Source organism: Acinonyx jubatus, chromosome A2, assembly GCF_027475565.1.
Source record: "Acinonyx jubatus isolate Ajub_Pintada_27869175 chromosome A2, VMU_Ajub_asm_v1.0, whole genome shotgun sequence".
NCBI lineage: Eukaryota > Metazoa > Chordata > Mammalia > Carnivora > Felidae > Acinonyx > Acinonyx jubatus.
In genome coordinates, this window is record NC_069383.1 from 45,702,688 (window position 1) to 45,723,341 (window position 20,654).

Below are 20,654 nucleotides of genomic sequence, written 5' to 3' on the forward strand. Positions count from 1 at the left end.
CTCTCTAAGAGGCTCACCTTCGTTATTTAGCAAAGTCAAAAGAAAAAAAAAAGGAAAGCAATGCTAAGCTTTATGGCACCTTGCTTTTTTTTTTTTTTTATATTTGTTTAATGTTTATTTATTTTTGAGAGAGACAGAGTGTCTCTCTGTCTGAGTGGGGGAGGGGTAGAGAGAGAGGGAGACACAGAATCCGAGGCAGGCTTGGAGCTGTCAGCAAGGAGCCCGAGGCAGGGCTCGAACTCAAGGACTGCTAGATCATGACCTGAGCTCAACTGGCTGAGCCCCCCAGGTGTCCCTATGGCACCTTGTTTATTGTGACTTCATCGTCCCCTGTCCCTTGGGTACCTAGGGTACATATCTTCTTTTTTTTTTTTTTTTTATTTTTTTTTTCAACGTTTTTTATTTATTTTTGAGACAGAGAGAGACAGAGCATGAATGGGGGAGGGGCAGAGAGAGAGGGAGACACAGAATTGGAAACAGGCTCCAGGCTCTGAGCCATCAGCCCAGAGCCCGACGCGGGGCTCGAACTCACGGACGGCGAGATCGTGACCTGGCTGAAGTCGGACGCTTAACCGACTGCGCCACCCAGGCGCCCCAAGGGTGCATATCTTCTAAGGGCTGGTTGCTCTTTTCCAAATGTGGCAGTGTGTTATCTACTTATCTTTCTTTTTACTCCTATTCCAGCCCTCCAGGGACTTTCTACCTGCAGGGGCAGTGGTTCTGGTGGTTCATCCAGGAACCCGCTGCTGTCAGACTGGCAGCTGTTTTCTCTGTTCACTGTGGCACCTGTAGAAAGAAATAAAGAGGCCTGGAGTAGGTGAAGGGAAATAGGCTGTCAACAGGACTGAGAGCAAACCCCCTCTGTGCCCGACATGCTGTAGATCCTCATAAATGCCCAATGCAGAAATGTAGATGAAGGAGGGAATTACAAGGATTTACTTTATCGATTGTCAGAGGGCCCATGGAAAATCGTGCCACTGGTTTCCTGATACAAGGAGTAAAAACATGAAATAAAGTAAAAAGAACTACCATCTCTTAAAACTAAATAACAAATGATTGTGATGCGTCTTGACTAAGGGGAAGAAAATCCAGCAGGAAATGCATGTGTCTTAAATGCCACACTGATAAAACAATAAAAAACAAAATGTATATATCTGTGTGTATATATTTGGCAATGAACTGAATATTATGGCCCCCAAAAGTCATGTGTTGAAATCCTAACCTCCACGGTGATGGTATTAAGAGGTGGGGCCTTCAGGAAGTGATCAGGAAATGAGAGCCGAGGTCTCATTAATAGAGTTAGTACCTTATAAAAAAGACCCCAGAGAGGAGAGCCTCCTTGTCCCTTCCACCATGCAGGAACAGTGAGAAGGTGACCATCTGTGGACCAGGAAGTGGCTCTTCACCAGGCACTGAAATGGCCCAGCACCTTGATCTTGAACTTCTAACCTCCAGAACTGGGAGAAATACATTTCTGTTGTTTATAAGCCACTCAATGTGTGGTATTCTGTTATAGCAGCCCTAACTAAGACATATATATCTTCTTTCTTTTTTTTTTTTTTTAACGAAATGTTAGATAAGAACCTAGCTAGCTTCATCTGGACTCTATATAACTACAAGTCTGTGCTCATGTTTTAGACTGCTTCTCTTGTCATTGCAATAGGCTGGAAGGGGCAGAGAAAGAACAGTGTTAAGTGAGGGCAGATAACAACTTTGTAAACATAAGCATCTGGAAATTCTAAATCTATTTGAACTTTTTGCATAGATATGTTACATTAGGGGGGTGGGGGATATGGGTGGCTACTAGAGGATCAACTTGCTAAAGATTAAATTGTAGGATTTTTTTGCTGCTCTTTAATAAGAAATGCTTCATGGGGTTAGAAGAGGAAGTCACCTGGGCAGAGGGCATTTAGAGAATAGCTCTTCTTCTACAAGAAGCAGAAAGAGGAGCCTCATTTGTCCTAGGAGAAAGGTTGGGTGTGGGTCTAAGTGAGAAACAGGGAATTTACCTTTGCTTGAAGCACTAGCTGCTGCAGAGGAGTTAAAAGCAAAAAGCACACAAACAAGCAGTCCAACCTCTGCTTAAGTGTTCTGGATCCAGCCCTCAAGGGAAGCCCCACTAATAAGGGTAGCAGCACCTCATCTCCTTGTAGGACTCTCTCCCACCAGTCTTAACTGCCCATCTGTCTGAACAGAGATAATTGGTGGAGATGTGGTTCCAGAGGTGGTCGCCCCAACCCAAATTCCAACTATCCCATCCTGGGGTCAGAGTAAAGAGAAAGAAGCTTAGCTTTGTAGAATCTAAGTTTATAAACTCCATATTCTTTAATTCAGCCTTCATTAAAGTGAAAATCTAAAAATCAGAGACTGTAAGTTTTTTTTTAATATGAAATTTATTGTCAAGTTGGTTTCCATACAACACCCAGTGCTCATCCTAACAGGTGCCCTCCTCAATGCCCATTACCCACCCTCCTCTCCCTCCCACCCCCCATCAACCCTTAGTTTATTCTCAGTTTTTAAGAGTCTCTTATGGCTTGCCTCCCTCCCTCTCTAACATTTTTTTTCTTCCCCTCCCCCAAGGTCTTCTGTTAAGTTTCTCAGGATCCACATAAGAGTGAAAACATATGGTATCTTTCTTTCTCTGTATGACTTATTTCACTTAGCATAACACTCTCCAGTTCCATCCACGTTGTTACAAAAGGCCAGATTTCATTCTTTCTCATTGCCAAGTTGTATTCCATTGTGCATATAAACCACAATTTCTTTATCCATTCATCAGTTGATGGACATTTAGGCTCTTTCCATAATTTGGCTATTGTTGAAAGTGCTGCTATAAACATTGGGGTACAGGTGCATCAGCACTCCTGTATCCCTTGGGTAAATTCCTAGCAGTGCTATTACTGGGTCATAGGGTAGATCTATTTTTAATTTTTTGAGGAACCTCCACACTGTTTTCCAGAGGGGCTGCACCAGTTTGCATTCCCACCCACAGTGCAAGAGGGTTCCCGTTTCTCCACATCCTCTCCAGCGTCTATAGTCTCCTGATTTGTTCATTTTAGCCACTCTGGCCGGCGTGAGGTGGTATCTCAGTGTGGTTTTGATTTGTATTTCCCTGCTGAGGAATGATGTTGAGCATCTTTTCGTGTGCTTATTGGCCATCTGGATGTCTTCTTTAGAGAAGTGTCTATTCATGTTTTCTGCCCATTTCTTCACTGGATTATTTGTTTTTTGGGTGTGGAGTTTGGGGAGTTCTTTATAGATTTTGGATACTAGCCCTTTAATATGAGACTGTAAGTTTTTAATAGCTGAAACCTAGAGCGATGGGAGAAAATTTGAGAAAACAATGTCTTTAACCTTGCTGTTACCTCTTATTCTATAGTTAATGGTAAAACATGGAAAATGGTTTCTGGTTATAGACTTAAAGAAGACTTCTGCTTCTGGCAAGCTGGAGTAATAAGAACTATATTTCCCTCCCCTGAAACAACTAAAAAACTGGACAAGGTATGTGAAAAAATGGTTTCAAGAGTACAGGCATCAGATAATTAAAAATGGCTGTAGCTGTCCCTGAAAGTCAGGAACAAATAATGTGGGCCCTATGATCACTCAGCTTCCTGCCTTGAGACGGTTTGCAGGCTGTGGTGTAGGGAGGGAGGGCAGACCCAGGCAGAACCTGGCAGACTCCCTAAGTTGAAAAGATAAAACTAAGAGTCTGGAATGGCTGAGCCAGCTGGAGTTTGCAGGGAAGAGTGGAAGAGAGGAGAGATCTTCACAAAGAGATAACTCACAGAAACCCCCCTTAGTATTTACCGGAGGGCTGATCAGCTCCTGAGGAAACACCAAAGACTAGGGAAAGAATCACTGGAAAGGATTAGAAGACACAGTGCCTACCACTCATGCAGGCCTGGAATAGTGCAATGCTTTCATCAGCCAGATTCCCAAGCCTCACAATTCTCAGAGCACTGGTGAGGCAGAGTACTCAGAAGGTCTTACTTCAGGAGTGAGGACTAATTAAGCCTAGAATGAGCATTTCCCCCCACATCACAAATCCTAAAAGTGAGAGTTGAAAGGATCAAACTGTTTCCCAGTAACTCAGCTGTGTCCCAGACCTAAGCTCAAGCATATTTATGGAAATAGAGTAATATCTAGCACCCACAAAGTAAAATCTACAATATCTGGCATCTAACAAAAAATATCAGGCATGTAAAGAAGCAGAAAAGTATGACCCATAGTGAGGAAAACAACCCAATAAACTGAAACTGACACAGATGTTAGAATTACCTACCAGGATAATGGTCTGACTATGGTCCATATGTTTAAGAAGCTAGAAGAAAGATTAAATATGATAAGGAGGAGACTGCTGGATATTAAAAAATACCCAAATAGAAATTCCAAAAATGAAAACTACAATGTCTCAGGTAAAATACATATTGGGTGGAATTAACAGCATTTTAGAAATTGCAGGAGAAAAAATTAATGAAATTGAAGACATAGCAGTAGAAAGTATCCCTAATACAAAACAGACATTATAGCTTTCAGCCTTTTGGCTAAGGTCAAGTGTAAAAAACAGAGATTAAAGAAAAATTCCTTTAAATCAAAAGAGCATCTGTGAGCCATGGGACAAGCCAAGTAATGGAACATGTAGGTCATTGGAATATCCCAAAGAGGAGGGGGTGCACTGGAAGAAATGTTTCAAAAAAAAGTTTCTTTCAAGATGTTCAACAAACCTCAAGCACAAGAAATATATACCAAGAAGAAAACTGTACCAAGGTACATCAAAGTGAAATTTTCCAACACAAATGATGAAGAGAAAAGTCTTAAAATCAGCCAGAAACAAAAAGACACATTATACACAAAGGAAACAAAGTTAAGGAAGGCAGAGAGTTTCTCCCTGGAAATGATCTAAGTGAGAAGACAGTGGAGTGACATCATTGCAGTGTTGTAAGAAATAAAGGTGCAGGTAAGTTTTAAAGATTTTTTTTTCAATTCTCTAAATCTTTTAAAATAACAACTAACTCTTTAAACAAGGGGCGCCTGGATGGCTCAGTTGGTTGGGCCTCCGACTTCAGCTCAGGTCACGATCTCACGGTCCGTGAGTTCGAGCCCCGCGTCGGGCTCTGGGCTGATGGCTCAGAGCCTGGAGCCTGCTTCCGATTCTGTGTCTCCCTCTCTCTCTGCCCCTCCCCCGTTCATGCTCTGTCTCTGTCTCAAAAATAAATAAACGTTAAAAAAAACATTTAAACAAAAAACACTAACAGTGTAGTGTGAGGTTTATAACAAAGACCTAGGAGAGTAAAACAAACGAACCAACAATCACCTGTTATAAAACTGAGTAGTTTATATGCAAGGAACTCCCTCTGAAGTTTCCCTTTAACTATGAGGTACAATCTTTACAGAGACCTTAGCCTGGGTAACAGAATACTTGTTTACTTGTTGACAAAGTAAATAGTGTATACCTGTTGTATATTTATTATAGGAAATTTACTTGTGTAATATTTACAGAATATGGTATAATATTTAAGACTTCACTGCTCTTATTATAATTAACTCAACCAATATTAAAACTCTTCTAGAGTTTTAGTTTTTTAGTCTTCTAGGCTCTTAGTTTTGTCTTTCAAATCACCTATTTTTCTCCTTATATCAACTATGGCTATGAAATAAATGATGATTAGGGCAGAAACCTTTCAAACTCTCAATGCAGAATGTCAAATACTTTTTTGGTACCACCCAAGGGCCCTGATCACTTTGGCTGGGGCCTCTCCACTGACTAGCCCTCCAGAGTGGATGGCTGATCGTCAAGAGTTTTCTACACAAGACTCCTGTTCCAGTTTACGTGCTTTGGGACCCACATTCTACTTAGCCCCCAGAACCACTTTGCAGTAGACAGAGCATGGGACAGGAGAAAGCAAGAAGGGACTGATTTTTACCACTCACTCTCCGTCCTCATACCATGTAAACGTTAAAGGGCCCAGAGATATTTGATAGCTGGGTTGAACCTTGCTGAAGGACGGACAAAACAGCTTTGGAACCTCTTCCTCTTTCTATATGTTTTGGTGCAAGATTTGCACCGCAAGCTGTGAAGGACTCCAGGTACCTCATTAGTCTTTGAACTTACTAGATAATCCCTAACCAATTACTATTATTGAGTATAAGCTTCATATAAAATGGTTGCTATTCCTCTTCTTACAAGTCTAAGATGAAATTGTGCATTCAAGTACTAGAACAAAATTCTATGTTGGAGTTCATTCCTCCATATGCTGGTTGGTTCATATCAATCTGGTCCAAATGGAAATAAACAACCACTAACATAAAGGGCCTCTAAAAGGTAAAAAGAGTAATTTCCTCTAAGATGGATGTTTAAAAATTATAACCGTTACCTTCAGTTAATTACACTAGTGCAAAGCACAACAAACAAAAACAACAAAAATAACCTCTGAAACTCATTTAAGTGTATTTGTGAAACAACCAGATTTTGAGAGTTTTTCTTTGATGGTGAGATCAAATGGTGGAATTGGGCATAGTTCTCCCAGGAATAGAGGCTTGTTTATCTTGTATTTTAGGAGTCAAATACATGCATCTGAATCATTTAGAAAGAGTCACCAAGCAAAATGTGGGCCAGTTTACAGATGGTTTAGTTTCTTCAGAAAACTAAAAATCTTTCTTGCCTATAAACCACCTTTTCAGCAACTAGACAATAAACATCTTGAAATTGGGTTTGCAAAATTCTAAACAATCCCTTAAGGTTGTAGCAATTAAATGATACAAAGGGTGAGAAACTTCCCCACCCAGGGTGGCTACAATAGATCAAAAGATGATAAAACAAACAGACAAATTCAAACGTGTTTGTTTGTTACTCCTATGTCCTCACACCTAATAAGTGATATGGAGAGCAAGACTTATGGGAAGACAGTATGGCCTCTGTTGGGAGTGATGCAAGTACTACCAGCACCCCCAGGCCAACCCAGCTCAGTTGCTGAAGCCATCTAGGTCAGGTTTGGGAGAACTTTAGAAGCCTCATCACCTACAATGGAATTTCCACAGACTCTTAATATGCCCAAGAACTACAGCTCCTCCTTAATTCACTAGGTTGGGGCCTTGACTTCCCACCTTACCTCTACCTACCAGTCTTTTTCTCCTAGCTAGATCTTATTATTCAAACCCTCCACTACGGGAGGGATCCTGTTCCAAACCACCATCAGCCATCTTATGGGTTTGTCATGCCCCTTTTAGACTGCTGGGTCCCCCACTCTGCCAATCCCGTAACTCAAGGGGGCTAACTTCTCTACATCATATGTTACTGAGATGCATACAGGTCCCATAACTGAGTCATTTAGAAAATCTGGAACCAGATCTACTAGATTCAGATTCTGACTCTCTCATTTATTAGCTGTGTGATCTAGGGCATGCCATTTATGCTCTCTGAATGTTTCATCATGGGAAAAAGAATAAATGTGGTAATGATAGATTACTTGTGGGTTGTGATGAGGGTAATATTTAATAATACATGTTGGATACACGAATACTTGAAGACTTTCTGTAAAAGATTATATATATATATATATATATATATATATATATATATAAATTTTTGTGACAGAGTAACATTACCAATTAGAATTCTGTCACTATTAATATCATTAATAAATTATATTAATAAATCAATAATATTAATAAATATCATTAATATGTACCATTATTAATATTAATATTTGTTAGAAATGACTTTTTTCAGCACAGGACTGTCTTCACAGAGTTAGATTTTACCGTCCCAGGTGGGTGGACCCTGCCTGGGTAAGACTGCTTCACTGCCTAATAAGTTTGAAACATTTCTGCCCGCCAGGAGACAGATGCCTCAGGCACTTTGCCTGAATAATCAGCAGGTGGCAGCATTACACCAACCACGGAACAGAGGAGCCAGGGCCCCGCCCCGAGTCTCTGGAATGGCTAAAAGTAGTCAGAAAAGTCAACTCAAAGGGTTGCTTTTCTGAGCTGAGCTGATAATAACTTCTGAATCCTAAGTAGAGAGTTTTACTCTCAATGTAGTCTGAGTTCCTAGAGGCTCAGGAGAAAGGAAGTCTATGGAATTGAAACATAAATGAGAGAGGGAGGAAAAGAAAAGGAGTCTTTAGGGGGTGTACCAAGTGCTGGAGTTGTATAGAGCAGAATAGTTCAGCCTTAAATTGGGGCTCACTGTCTACATGGATCTATTATACTTCACCGATTTCTTTGCCATGTTCCCCTCCCTTCTGCCTCCTAGTGGGAGAAAATTCTGTGACAGCTCTGTGGTGAGGTTGAGTCACAGAGGCCAATTATCTTGGAACTGGACTGGACATTACAGACTATGCAAACTTAGATGCCTCAGGAGCTGGGCATGGCATAAGCTTGTGAAGCAGCTAGAATGCAAGACAATAGGGACAGTGTGAAGTGTCTGGACTCCAGAGGCTGTGTTCCCCCAAAGGCATTTGAAAAATGAATTTTACATGTTTTATAGAGCAAACAAAAGTCAGTTCTCCAGGTTGGAAGATAGAATGGTGTCACCTATCATCCAATGCAGGAATCCCTTCCAGAACATTCCTTACAGATGGCCATCTAGCTAGTGCTTACAACGTTTGTGGTGACAGGGGCCTACTTCTATCGAGTCAGAGCATATCATACCTTTTATAAAATGCTTCTTATATTGAGCTGAATCTGCTTTAGCATTTTCCATTTCTTGGTCATAGTTTGCTCCAGGGAGTAATACTGAACATGTTTAACCCCTTTTCCTCAAGACAGCTCTCTTGTACTCTCCAGGCCTTTCCTCCTCAGCTTAAATATCCCCAGATCCTTTAAATCAGCCCTCACAGGGCAGAGTTTTCAAGCCATTGTCTTGTACTTTTGAATAAGCATTACCCAGTAATGTTTGCTATACGATCCAGGACTCAGAACTAGATTCAGTAGGTGCGATGTGGTCTCACCAACATGGAGTACAGGAGGATTCCCCTTTGCCTACTTCTGAATATTTCACTCCTATCCACACAGCCCAAGGGTTAGTCTAGTCAGATGGGTTCCCAGTTGAGTTATACTGAGACCAGTCTCTATTTTGTTTTCTTGTGAAATTTGGTCTGGCTAATCCTGTCAAGATGATTTTGATCTTCATTCTAAAATCTGTTGGTGTTACCTTTGGCTTTGAAACCCATTCTTGCTGTGGGCCAAGCCACTGAGAATACTCTGAAGAGAAGAGGCACAACACAGAGCCGGGGGGTGCTCTACTGCAAACCCTCGTTCTTTCATTTCACAAACGTTCACTGGGCCCTTGCGGGATCCTACACTGTTCTAGAAACTCCTGCACAACATCAACAAAGGTACCCGCCCTCACAGAGCTTATATTTATCTTGACTGTGATCCTAGAACCGAAGAATGGCTGAGAACATTCGTGATTGTGGCAAATATTCCTGAAGCAATTTGATTCTTCCTTCTATGCCAGCAGGTTTGGACGGAGGAGTTTCTATCCTATCAAGATTTCTACATAAGGTTTTTATAACTTCCATGAGTGCCTTCTCGACATTTTTGTTTCAACCTCTTGTTACCTGGGAATTCTTCCTTCCTTTCTTTTTCTTTTTTTTTCTTTTCTCTCTTTCTCTCTTTCCCTTTCTTCCTTCTCTGTCTCTGTTCGTTTATTGCTCTAGGCTTAGCAGTCTTTCCTCTGTTCTTTAGTGAGAATGAACTTTCTTTATCATTACCAAAAAAATAAAGAGAGAGAGAGAGAGAGAGAGACAGAGACAGAGACACAGAGAGAGAAGCTGCTTCTCTAAGCTGCTTCTTTTGGCTTAATACCATTAGTTGTTTTTTAGCATTGCAGAAGTAGTACATGCTGGTGAAGAAAATTATGAAAATGAAAAAATGTCAATAAGAAAATAAAAATCACCTATACTCTAACCATGCAGGAAAATTACTATAATATGTCGATAGGTCTTTAAATCCATCACGGTTTCTTTGTGCACCTGTCTTTGTGTGTATTTTGTGAAATTAAAATCATAACAGACACAATTTATAATCTGCTTCTTTTCACATAATAGATGTGAGCTTTTTTCTTTCCAAAAATTCCTTATAATGTGTGTGTGCACATGTGTGTGGTTGTGAACACATGCATTTCTTTTTCAGACTGTGGTATAAGACTTGTGCCACTTGTGTGGCAAATAACTGGGTAGGTTTCTGTCTGTTTCTATGCCCTCAAGCAGCTTGGAGAGCTGATATTGTATTATTTCCTTAAACTTTTAAAAGAGCTCAGCCATAAAACCACTGACTATGGCACATTTTAAAAGATACAATTTTTTGATAATTTTTAATTTTGGCAATAGTTACTAATATTTCAGGATTTCTACCTCTTGGATTGATAGTAATTCTTACTTTTCTATTTTTATTTTTTATTAAAAAAATTTTTTTTAACATTTATTCATTTTTGAGAGACAGAGAGAGACAGAGCACAAGTAGGGGTTGGGCAGAGAGAGAGAGAGAGGGAGACACAGAATCCGAAGCAGGCTCCAGGCTCTGAGCTGTCAGCACAGAGCCCAATGCGGACCTTGAACTCATGAACCGTGAGATCATGACCTGAGCTGAAGTCAGACATCTAACCGACTGAGCCACTCAGGAGCCCCAATTCTTATTTTTTAAAATTTATTTTCTAATGTCATTAGTCAGATAATTTATTTTCATTCTAATGTCTCTAAAAAGAGAAAAGACTATGTCTATGCCTCTTAAGATAGCTTTGGACTTATTTCATAAGTTTTTATATGGTCCCTCTTTTTTTAAAAAATTCCATAGTATCTAATAGTAATGCTGTCATTCCTGTTTTTTCTTTTTTGCATTGGCATACGTTGTGGTATATTTTTGCCCATTCATTTTTCTTTTAGGTTTTCTGTGATTCCTTATTTTAAATGTGGATAAATTTTTAAATGACTTTTGAGTCTTTTCCTTTGTTAGATGCACTATTCCATCTATAACTACTTTCATAAGATATGCATTTGGTCTCAATGTTTGTAATTTTATGTTTTCTATTTTTATAACTGGAATTCATTCAGCAAATATGTGATATACTTGATGAAAATATGAAAATAGGCATCACTTATAGTTCACGACAATCTCTTCTGCTGAGCTGGAATTCAGCCTTAGAATATTTAACAGTTCGACATTACCAATGGCTGATACAAATCAGTGAAAACTGGGATACAAGTTATAATGTGGATTTGCTATCCTACTGTTATAGTAATAACCCCCAAACATCACATTTAAGTAGACCTGATTTTGAAATGCACCATAAATAGCTATCTCAGAGACTTCAGTGAGGATTAAAGGCAATAATATAAAACACTTATCCTGGTTCCTGGCCTTAATATTTGGTAGTATTATTAATATAATTAAATTTTAATGTTTATTCTTTTGCCAAGTATACTATATTTTCATGATTGCTGTTTCCCCTCTGGTAATTCACAAAGCATGTAGAGTGTTTTTAAATTAAATTGGTGATAACTTAAAATATGCAAACATTTCAAACTACAATTAGCAACATTAAGAATTAGCAGTATGTATTGACTCCCTAATTAATCTGTATTTGCTGAAAATTATATTTTCTTCTACATTCAGCTTTCTATGATATGATTTGGGTTTTAGATCCAGGATATTGTTGTTGAATTGTTTTGTCATGTTTCTTCTAAGAATTTTCATGGCATTTGCATTATGCCTATGTAATTTATAATTCCTGAGACTTTGTTTATCTGAAACGATGCTTTACTAAATATACGACAATTTGAAAGGGTATAGAATTCTTCAGCAACAAATTCCAATTTAAAATGTGCCTCCACTATCTTCTGGCCATCTATTAAGAGGATGTTTGTTGAGAGGTTAAGTGAGCACGAAAACCCCTCTCTATTGGTCCCATGGTCTGACCATTGTATTAAAAAAATTTTTTTTAACGTTTATTTATTTTTGAGACACAGAGAAAGCATGAACGGGGGAGGGACAGAGAGAGGGAGACACAGAATTGGAAGCAGGCTTCAGGCTCTGAGCCATCAGCCCAGAGCCTGACGCGGGGCTCGAACTCAGGGACCGCGAGATCGTGACCTGAGCTGAAGTCGGGCGCTTAACTGACTGAGCCACCCAGGCATCCCTGACCATTGTATTTTTAAATGCATTATTTGCACTGCTTCCTCTGGCATCTCTTCAATACCATTTTCTTAAAAATCATCATATCAACAAATTACCTTGACAATTGTTGAAAAGGACACTACGGAGTAATATATTCACAGGGAGTGACTTGTGATGTTTCTCTCTGCTCCCTCCCCCCTCACAAGCTATGTTTCCACCCACAGGAGGAAAGAAGCCAGTGTGCCTGGAGCTAAGTGGAATAAAGTAATTAGGGGTTTGGTCATGCAGAATTTTGGAATGAAACAGGTTAGAATTCTAATTCAATTACATATTTCTAAAACAGAACATTTTTAAGAATCTATCAAGATTGTATTGTTTCAATTACATATCCTCTTTGTCTACATAGATTCTTATTTATTAGATATTCCTGAGACAAAAAAGAAGGGGCACAGATCCAATTTTTAATAGCAAACCTGCATTCATTATCCTGGAAGAATGTAATGACACATTTAAATTTAGATCCAGTGCTTATCCTATATTTGAAAATAGAAAATTAGAAGTTCCCAGGGTAAAATGAACAATGTCCCCATCACCATCTTAGGCAATGGGTGGATTGCAGATTTTGTAATGCTGATTTTTTTGTAGCTTTTAATTTCTGTACTGATTCGACTGCCACAGTTGTAGAGACAACCAGTCCAAATGTTTTTCGTTTTTTGTTTGCTCCAGTCTGGGAGCAAACGTTATTCCTGCTTGAGTTAACCAGTTGATTGGCAGATGATTATGTCAAATCCTCAGATAGGAGGAAGTATCCCTTTTATGTGGCAGTCTACTTCATCAAAAGTAATAATCCAGGGTTCAAAAAGGAAAAAAGAAAAAACCAAACATTTAGATTCACCAAGCTAGAGAACTATGAGATTCTTCAAGAATCAGGCTTATGATTTTCATCTAGCTGCATTCTAGGGGATAGATGTGAGACTCATGGCTGCATCCGAATCAAAGGGGGCTCTCAGGGAAGCCAGCTGTGTGCTGGTGCTTTCCATTCACCCTTCCTTAACCTTCACTGCCTCGCTCAGGTCATTCTCTGCCCCATCTGTGCTCCAAGCTTGCATTTGTGTTCCACTGATGGAAGGTGCTAAATAGAAGTAGGAGGTTGAAGGGCAGGGGAAATAATATGGAGTATTTATTCACCCACTTCCTTCAAGGTGCTTTTTGAAAATGGCTGCATTCCCTTTTTAGTAAGAGTCTTGGTGAGGTGTTCTCTTCTAAGGCTTCCACTTGGATCTGGCTCCAGTTGCATGATTCTGTCTGTCTTTTCAGACATGGCCTTGTACTCTTGTTAGTCTTGGGGGTACTTCCCAATCTCTTACTGGTTCCTTCAATCCAGCCCACCATAGTTAATAATTTCTTTTCAAACTCTTTTTAGTCAAACACTTTGACATACTTTCTCTTTCCTGTTTGAGTGATATACCCTATACAATCAACCTGACAACTAAAAATGCCTTGCCATGATTAATTTTCTCATAGTATTATATTCTTTCATGTTAATTCTGATTAATCTGCTTTTTAATAAAAAAGAGGTTTGGGTTTTTAGGGACCTCAACTCACTCAAGCTTGGAGAAAAGATGAACAGAGGATTGGGCATTGTCCTCCATATCTGTAATATTTACTCACTTACTTCTCTTTGTCCTGTTTATGCTGATGATTCTCTAGAGGATATCTTCCATGTCAGCTTTTTCTTTTCTTTTCTTCTTTGCACTACTAATGTTCTGCTACCAAGCCTTTTTAAATTTTGGTAAAATTATTTTATATATATTCCCATTCATATAACAACAACCATTTATTGATTGGCTACCCTGTGCCAGGCACTGGATGGACAATGAGGAGAATTGAAAGATGCAGCCCAGGCTTTGAAGAGCTTGTCTACTGGACAAGCCACACATTAAGGATAGCATAGATGCTAAGGAAAAATACTAAGAATGCTTTTCTATTTATTTTGATAGCAATGAAAAATATCCCGGGACATCTTTCCCAACATATGTTTTCTTTGAAACACACAATTCACAAGGTATGCCTCCTAAACAATAAAATAATCTTAAAACTGATGAGTAGCTACCTTCTAGAAGAAGTCTGTTATATTTATTCATTCATTCCACAAACATTTATCTATTGAGTGCTTACTGTGTGCTAGACAATGTACTAGATTCAGGGGACACATGGTGAATAGGATCATCCCTCTCCTTTCCAGAAGTTCACAGTCTAATGTTCTGAGAATGAACTTTGAGGATACCAGTGGCCCTTACAAAGAATAAATGGTCTTATAACAAGAGTTTGGGGGCACATTTAAAACTAAGTCCCTTTAACCTGAGGCCCCAACAGCACTGGCTTCTCTGATAGAGCATGGTTTCATGGACATGTGAAAACTGTTGGATTTAAATGCTAAAAGCTATTTAGAACAGAAATTTTGAATAACTACTACAGGGGGGAACTCAAATTAAGCTGTTGTATCCACCTTTGGGATGTTCATGATAGCAAAGGGAAACATGATAACAAAGGAAAAGGACAACTGCAGATCTGTAAATAGTGAAATACAAGCAAAAACATATTAGAAAAACTTATTTCTACCTAGTAGCATCAGATTAGGTGCTATTTAGGCAATTAGGCTAATTACAGTGATTTAAAATGTTATTCATGACAGGGGCACCTGGGTGGTTCAGTCGGTTAAGCGTCCAACTCTTGGTTTTGGCTCAGGTCATGATCTCACAGTTGGTGGGTTTGAGCCACACATTGGGCTCTGTGCTGACAGTGTGAAGCCTACTTGGGATTCTCTCTCTCCCCCTCTCTCAGCCCCTCCCTGGCTTGTGCTGTCCTTCTCTCTCTCAAAATACATAAACTTACAATACAATACAATACAATACAATACAATACAATACAATGTTATTCATGGCAGTTCTGGGAACATAAGGTTATATACCCAAACTTGAAGGATAATTGTGGTGATAGGGTGGCCAACTACAAAGTGACTTTTCAAAAGGAGTTATACAGTTGGTCTAATTTCAAACGAGCAATTTTTATGTTTTTAGTCGCACAAAATATACTCCATTGCTTTATGTGTTGCTATGATTCTCTTTCCTGGTCTTTGCTCATACAAAAGGAAAACCAGAAGATGCATGCACAGTAACAGATTTGGAGGCTGAATTCTTTTTTTTTTTTTTTTTTCTTGGCAGAACATGTTTTTGCCAAGATTACAACCCACTTGAACTTCTGTCTGTTCTTTGATTTTAGAATCAACTTGGGTTCCTTTTAACACTGGAAAAATCACAGATTGAGCCATACGTAGATAAAGAAGTCTTAGCAAAGTTTGCTGAAGGTTTTTTTTTAATCATCATTAAATACCTGTAAATAAAGAACCTTCTTATTAACATTTAACGTAGCTGAATCTGAAATATAGTGTTGCAATTTTGGGTGAGATCATTTTATTTTGATGAAGCATTTATAACATAACTTTATAAAGGAAAAGATTTTTAAAAAGATATCGTATGATTTCACTCTTATTTGGAATTTGAGAAACTCAACCCATGAACAGAGGGGAAGGGAAGGAAAAATAAGATTAAAACAGAGAGGGAGGCAAACCATAAGAGACTCTTAAATACAAAGAACAAACTGAGGGTTGCTGGCGGTGGTGGTGGGGGGGGGGGGATGAGTGGGCCGATGGGTTAAATGGGTGATGGGCATTAAGGAGGGCACTTTTGGGATGACACTGGGGGTCACATGTAACAGATGAATCACTGGGTTCTACTCCTGAAGCCAAGACAACACTGTATGTTAACTAGCTTGAATTTCAATTAAAAATAAATAAATAGATAAATTAAAAATCAATAAAATACGCTGGGTTTCATCAAGAAAAAAAGACATCACAAGAAAAGCTTACTCTAATTTTTTAGCTGTTTTTAAGAACATGCTTTACTTAAAAACCTATTTGGTCATCTGTTTCTTCAACATACATATTTTTGAGTGTTTCCCATGTGCCAGTCACTAAGGGAAATTCTAGGGATTGAAGAGAAATCAGACATTATTCCTGACATCAGAATGCTGTGGTATAGTGGATTTACCTGCTTGAACTCAGCTTTACACATATGGTGTAAACAAAGAGTAAATTAGGAACATGTTACACAGAGAATTGGTTAATCAAAAAATTATCAGAATTGAAGATTCAAAATGGAATCTTGGGTCTGGATTTGGCACTAATTATCACTGGCACTTGGAGCAAATTACCTCAGGGGACTTTCTTTCCTCATATGTAAAGTATGAGGGTTGGCCTAGAGATGTGGTCATAAGCCTTTATTTTATAATGACAAAAATGTGATTGCCTGAAAATAACCATAACCCCAATCCCACCCCTAAATATCTAACATGAGTATACATATTGGCTCAACATGGTGCACTAAAGCCTCTGGAGATGGAGAAAGAATACCTCATGTGTATTTACAGGTGAAGAAAAGGAGAGGGGGCTAAATCTATTTTTAACAACTAATAGAATATTATGGTTACTATATACAAATTAAAGACAGCATGAGTGTACTTTAGAAATTGGAAGAAGACAAAGGTAAAGACGGAGACAGGGAGTGGAGGGATTTCCTCTCTCAGACATGCTATATATAAGGCGATGGGCCGTCAGGTTGTACAGAGTGAATCCTGAAATGCTGTGTGTCGCCCACCCCCTGTGATATGTGGGACAAACCATCTTATCCATCTGGCTTCTGATAGAAAGCAGTCTGCATCAGCAAAGCGCATTTTATAATAAAGTTATTTAGAGCACGGGATCTGGGCAGAGTATGCCATTTGGAGTCAGAGAGTTCTGGGCTTTGTCCTGATGCCAACATTTGCCAGCTGGGTGAACTTGAGCAAATTACTTAACCTTTACGAGTATTGATTTCCTCATTCACAAAATAGGAATAATTGTAGGTGAGTCTTAATCCTCAACTATAATTATGATGTTCTACATTGTAACCCAATTAAGGAAGCAAGTTTCTGAAAGTCTGCTTCTGGCCTTCTTTGGCTCCCTTTGGCTCTCTCTCTCTTTCTCTTCTCTCGTTTTTAATGTTTATTTATTTTCAGAAAGAGAGACAGAGTGTGGGTTGGGGAGGGGCAAAGAGAGAAGGACACACAGAATCCAGAGCAGGCTCCAGGCTCTGAGCTGTCAGCACAGAGCCTGATGCGGGGCTCAAACTCATTAACCTAGAGATCACGACCTGAGCTGAAGTTGGATGCTCAGCCGACTGAGCCACCCAGGCACCCCTCCCTTTGGCTATCTTGACTTAAAGCCTTTTTATTTTTCTTTTGAAGTTTATTTTTTGAGAGATAGAGAGATTGAGAGAGAGAGAAAGAGAGAGCACATGTGTGGGGGATGGGGGCAAAGAGAGAACCCTCGAACTCACCAACCGTGAGATCGTGACCTGAGCTGAAATCAAGAGGTGGTGCCTTAACCGGCTGAGCCACCCAGGAGCCCCTTGACTGAAAACCTTCTTTAATGTCTTCTCTACCTTCTCTAAGGAGAAGAGCCCACTGGAGGCATTTTGTCTTAGAAGTGAGCTATGGATCAGCAAAGAAACATCCTGTGCCTTCTCGTTCTTGACCAAAAGTTTTGTGAAGCTTGGGTACCCAGAGGTGGCAGTACCCAGATGCCTCCAGCAGTGTTGTATATCAGAAGAAAAGGACATGAGATGAACTCCCAAAGAATTTGTAAACTTGCCCTCTCTGCATTTTCCCATGAGCAGCCTTAATTATTGGTTATGGGCTATTGGTCATGTTGTGGGAAAGGAGGGACAAATTGGGTAGTGACTAGAAAGATATACATAAAGCAGAAAAGTTCTTAAGTTTGGAGAAATATTTATATACTTTTGATCTGGATATGGACATCATAGCCCTTGCTTCTGTAACACTAATAGAATCAAGAAGGAAGGCAATTCCTAAAAGTCTATCAGGAAGATGGGCTTCTGCCTTCTCCAAGCTTCCTTAGGATTGTGGGGAGGCCACAACTATCAGGAAATGTCTGAAGAGCGTGTAGAAGAATCTCTTTAACAGCAATAGATATAAGTGTGCTTCTGAAATTCTTTTCTCACCATTTCCCTTGCTAAAATAGAAAAGGGACTATATTTTCTTTTCCTGAAGTGATTTGTAGGGTTAGAAGTAAATGTAAGCACATTTCTTCTGAAGAACTCAAATTTTTGTTTTCTGAAATTCAAATATTTTATCTCTGTTCCCTAAACCAAATTAACTGATTATTTTACGTAAAGTAGTGTCCCTCCCCTAAGAGCTGGAGGGAGGGATACAACCATGAACCAGAAAAATGACAAGAGAGTATGGTAACTTTTTTTTTCTTTAGAAAATGAGACATTGGCTTATTTAGAAGATAAGGAACTTGTCTGGAGAATAACTGTTAATGGAGGTGACCAATTGGAATGTGTTTTCTCTGAAATAATGTTGTCTGAACTCTGTTATCTCTAGTCACAATGAAGTTTTCTTCACATAAAGCATGATGGTTTTGATGTTATGCTGATAACACATCTTCTTTTAAGTAAATTGTTGGATATATTTGGTTGCTATTTAAAAATTTTTTTAATGTTTCTTTTATTTTTGAGAGAGACAGACAGACAGAATGCAAGCGGGGGACGGGCAGAGAGAGAGGGAGACACGGAATCAGAAGTAGGCTCCAGGCTCTGAGCTGTCAGCATGGAGCCCGATGCGGGGCTCGAATCCACGAACCACGAGATCACGACCTGAGCTGAAGTCAGACGCTCACCCAACTGAGCCACCCAGGTACCCCTTGGGTGCTATTTTAATGCCCCTCTTGCTTACCTTAGAAATGCCTAATACTGCACGGAGGTATGATACCTGTGGGTAACCTGAACAGAAGGCTAATTTTATGATAGGTTATCAATGAATACTTCCTATTGAGAAACCCCTTTACATTAATCACCCTCTCTGTAAAGGTCTATCACTTTTTAATTGTTGGTGTTATCTCCATCCTCAGGAGAGCAATGCTTCAAATCTGCTAAGGGTTTAGGAATGATCGTAAGATCTAGGCTTTTTCTCTAGGCTTTTCTTCCTGAAAGATGCCACAAGTTTTGAATATTGAACAAAGTTGATAGACAAATTGTACCAGGACAGCACACCTACCACTGATGTGCAACCATCTCTGGGGCAGCTCCCTCCAACTGTTTACCACCTCACAGTGATGCCCCGGAGCAGTTGGTTAAAAAGGAAAGAAGAATGCCACTCAGAATATCAGCAACAGGAGGCTTGAGGAAGAGGAGATATAATTATCTAGATTGGAATACGACCAGGGCAACCACACCATATATGCCAGCCATCAAGATTAAAATCACTCCATTGATCAATGGAGTGCTCAGGTTTGGAGAGGCAAAAGGAAGGCAGGAGAGGTTTGGGAGTCTGATGATTGTTTGAAAGACAAGCTAATGCTTTCATGCTGCCAGCATATGCATTTTAGAAAGCTTTTTGGTCTTGCGTGTTTTGTCTCATTCACTTGTGCATAATCCTCATGCTGTTTCTTGCTTTGGGCACAGAGGAAATCAGAAAAAAGCCATTGAAAACTATTCTTCCAGTTACCTGGGGAATGTACTGTGTGATTTAAGTTACTAGCTCTTTTCAAGGCTAAAATAACAGATAGTGCCTGTGGAACCAATGAGATGATGAAAAAATTAGACCTTTGTTGCTCTGTGGAAGGGTGCATTAAAAAGTATATTACCTCCTTCTCTTCACGGTCCCACTGCTCAGTCCCCCTATGTTAGTTAGTTTGTTTGTTTTTCTAGGACTACTTCCTAATAAATCACTCTAACACAAACCTTTCCCCAAGGTCAGTGTCAAAGACAAATGGTAGCGATGATTCATAACTGAACTCTGGAACCTACATGTTAAAAAATCTAACTATTGAAAGCAAAAAGCCCAGATATATAAACAGTCATCTCTAGGCCCTGAAGGGCTAACCATAAATATGATAAATAAAGAAATATAAATGAACATTGATGCACCTTTTAAAAAATCAAGAAAAGCCACAATAGAAAGCCATGGTCAATTAAAGATGATGTTACTAATATATTGATAACAAACCACAATTCTTGAAAATGGCAAGAATTCCAATAATTTACATGTTCGTGTGGATAGTAGGCATCTTGTCACGCTTTCAAAGCATTGTCTAGCAGCCAGGCCCCTTAACAGAAGACTGAATTAGAAATCCCAGTAACCTCTACCATATTACTTGCATTGGTCCTTACTTTGATTCCTAGTATGTTACTAGTAACAGTCTTGATCATACCTGAAAATTAAAGTGTATGTAGTTACACAGTTTACTCCTAAGTATCAGAGAAAGGATGTCCATTTTTTAAAAGTTAATGTTTCATTTTCCTTAAAAGAGTACTAAGGACAATACACTGATAATCACTCATGTCTTTATATCTTTGTCCGTAGAAATAACAGAAGAGGATTTGCAAAGAATCTGTGAGATGAATCCTTCTTGGTAA

The 20,654-nt window shown here is 39.3% G+C and overlaps 1 protein-coding gene across 3 annotated transcripts in view; it reads right to left on the reverse strand.

The window, feature by feature from the left end:
- The window catches only part of ITPRID1 (ITPR interacting domain containing 1), a 110,589-nt gene that overhangs the window by 15,230 nt on the left and 74,705 nt on the right, over positions 1-20,654 (reverse strand). For all 3 annotated transcript variants that reach the window (XM_053218256.1, XM_027075785.2, XM_053218257.1), the window contains one exon: positions 704-786. In XM_053218256.1, coding sequence (XP_053074231.1) covers positions 704-786 — 83 coding nt within the window. The remainder of the gene's footprint in view (positions 1-703; positions 787-20,654) is intronic.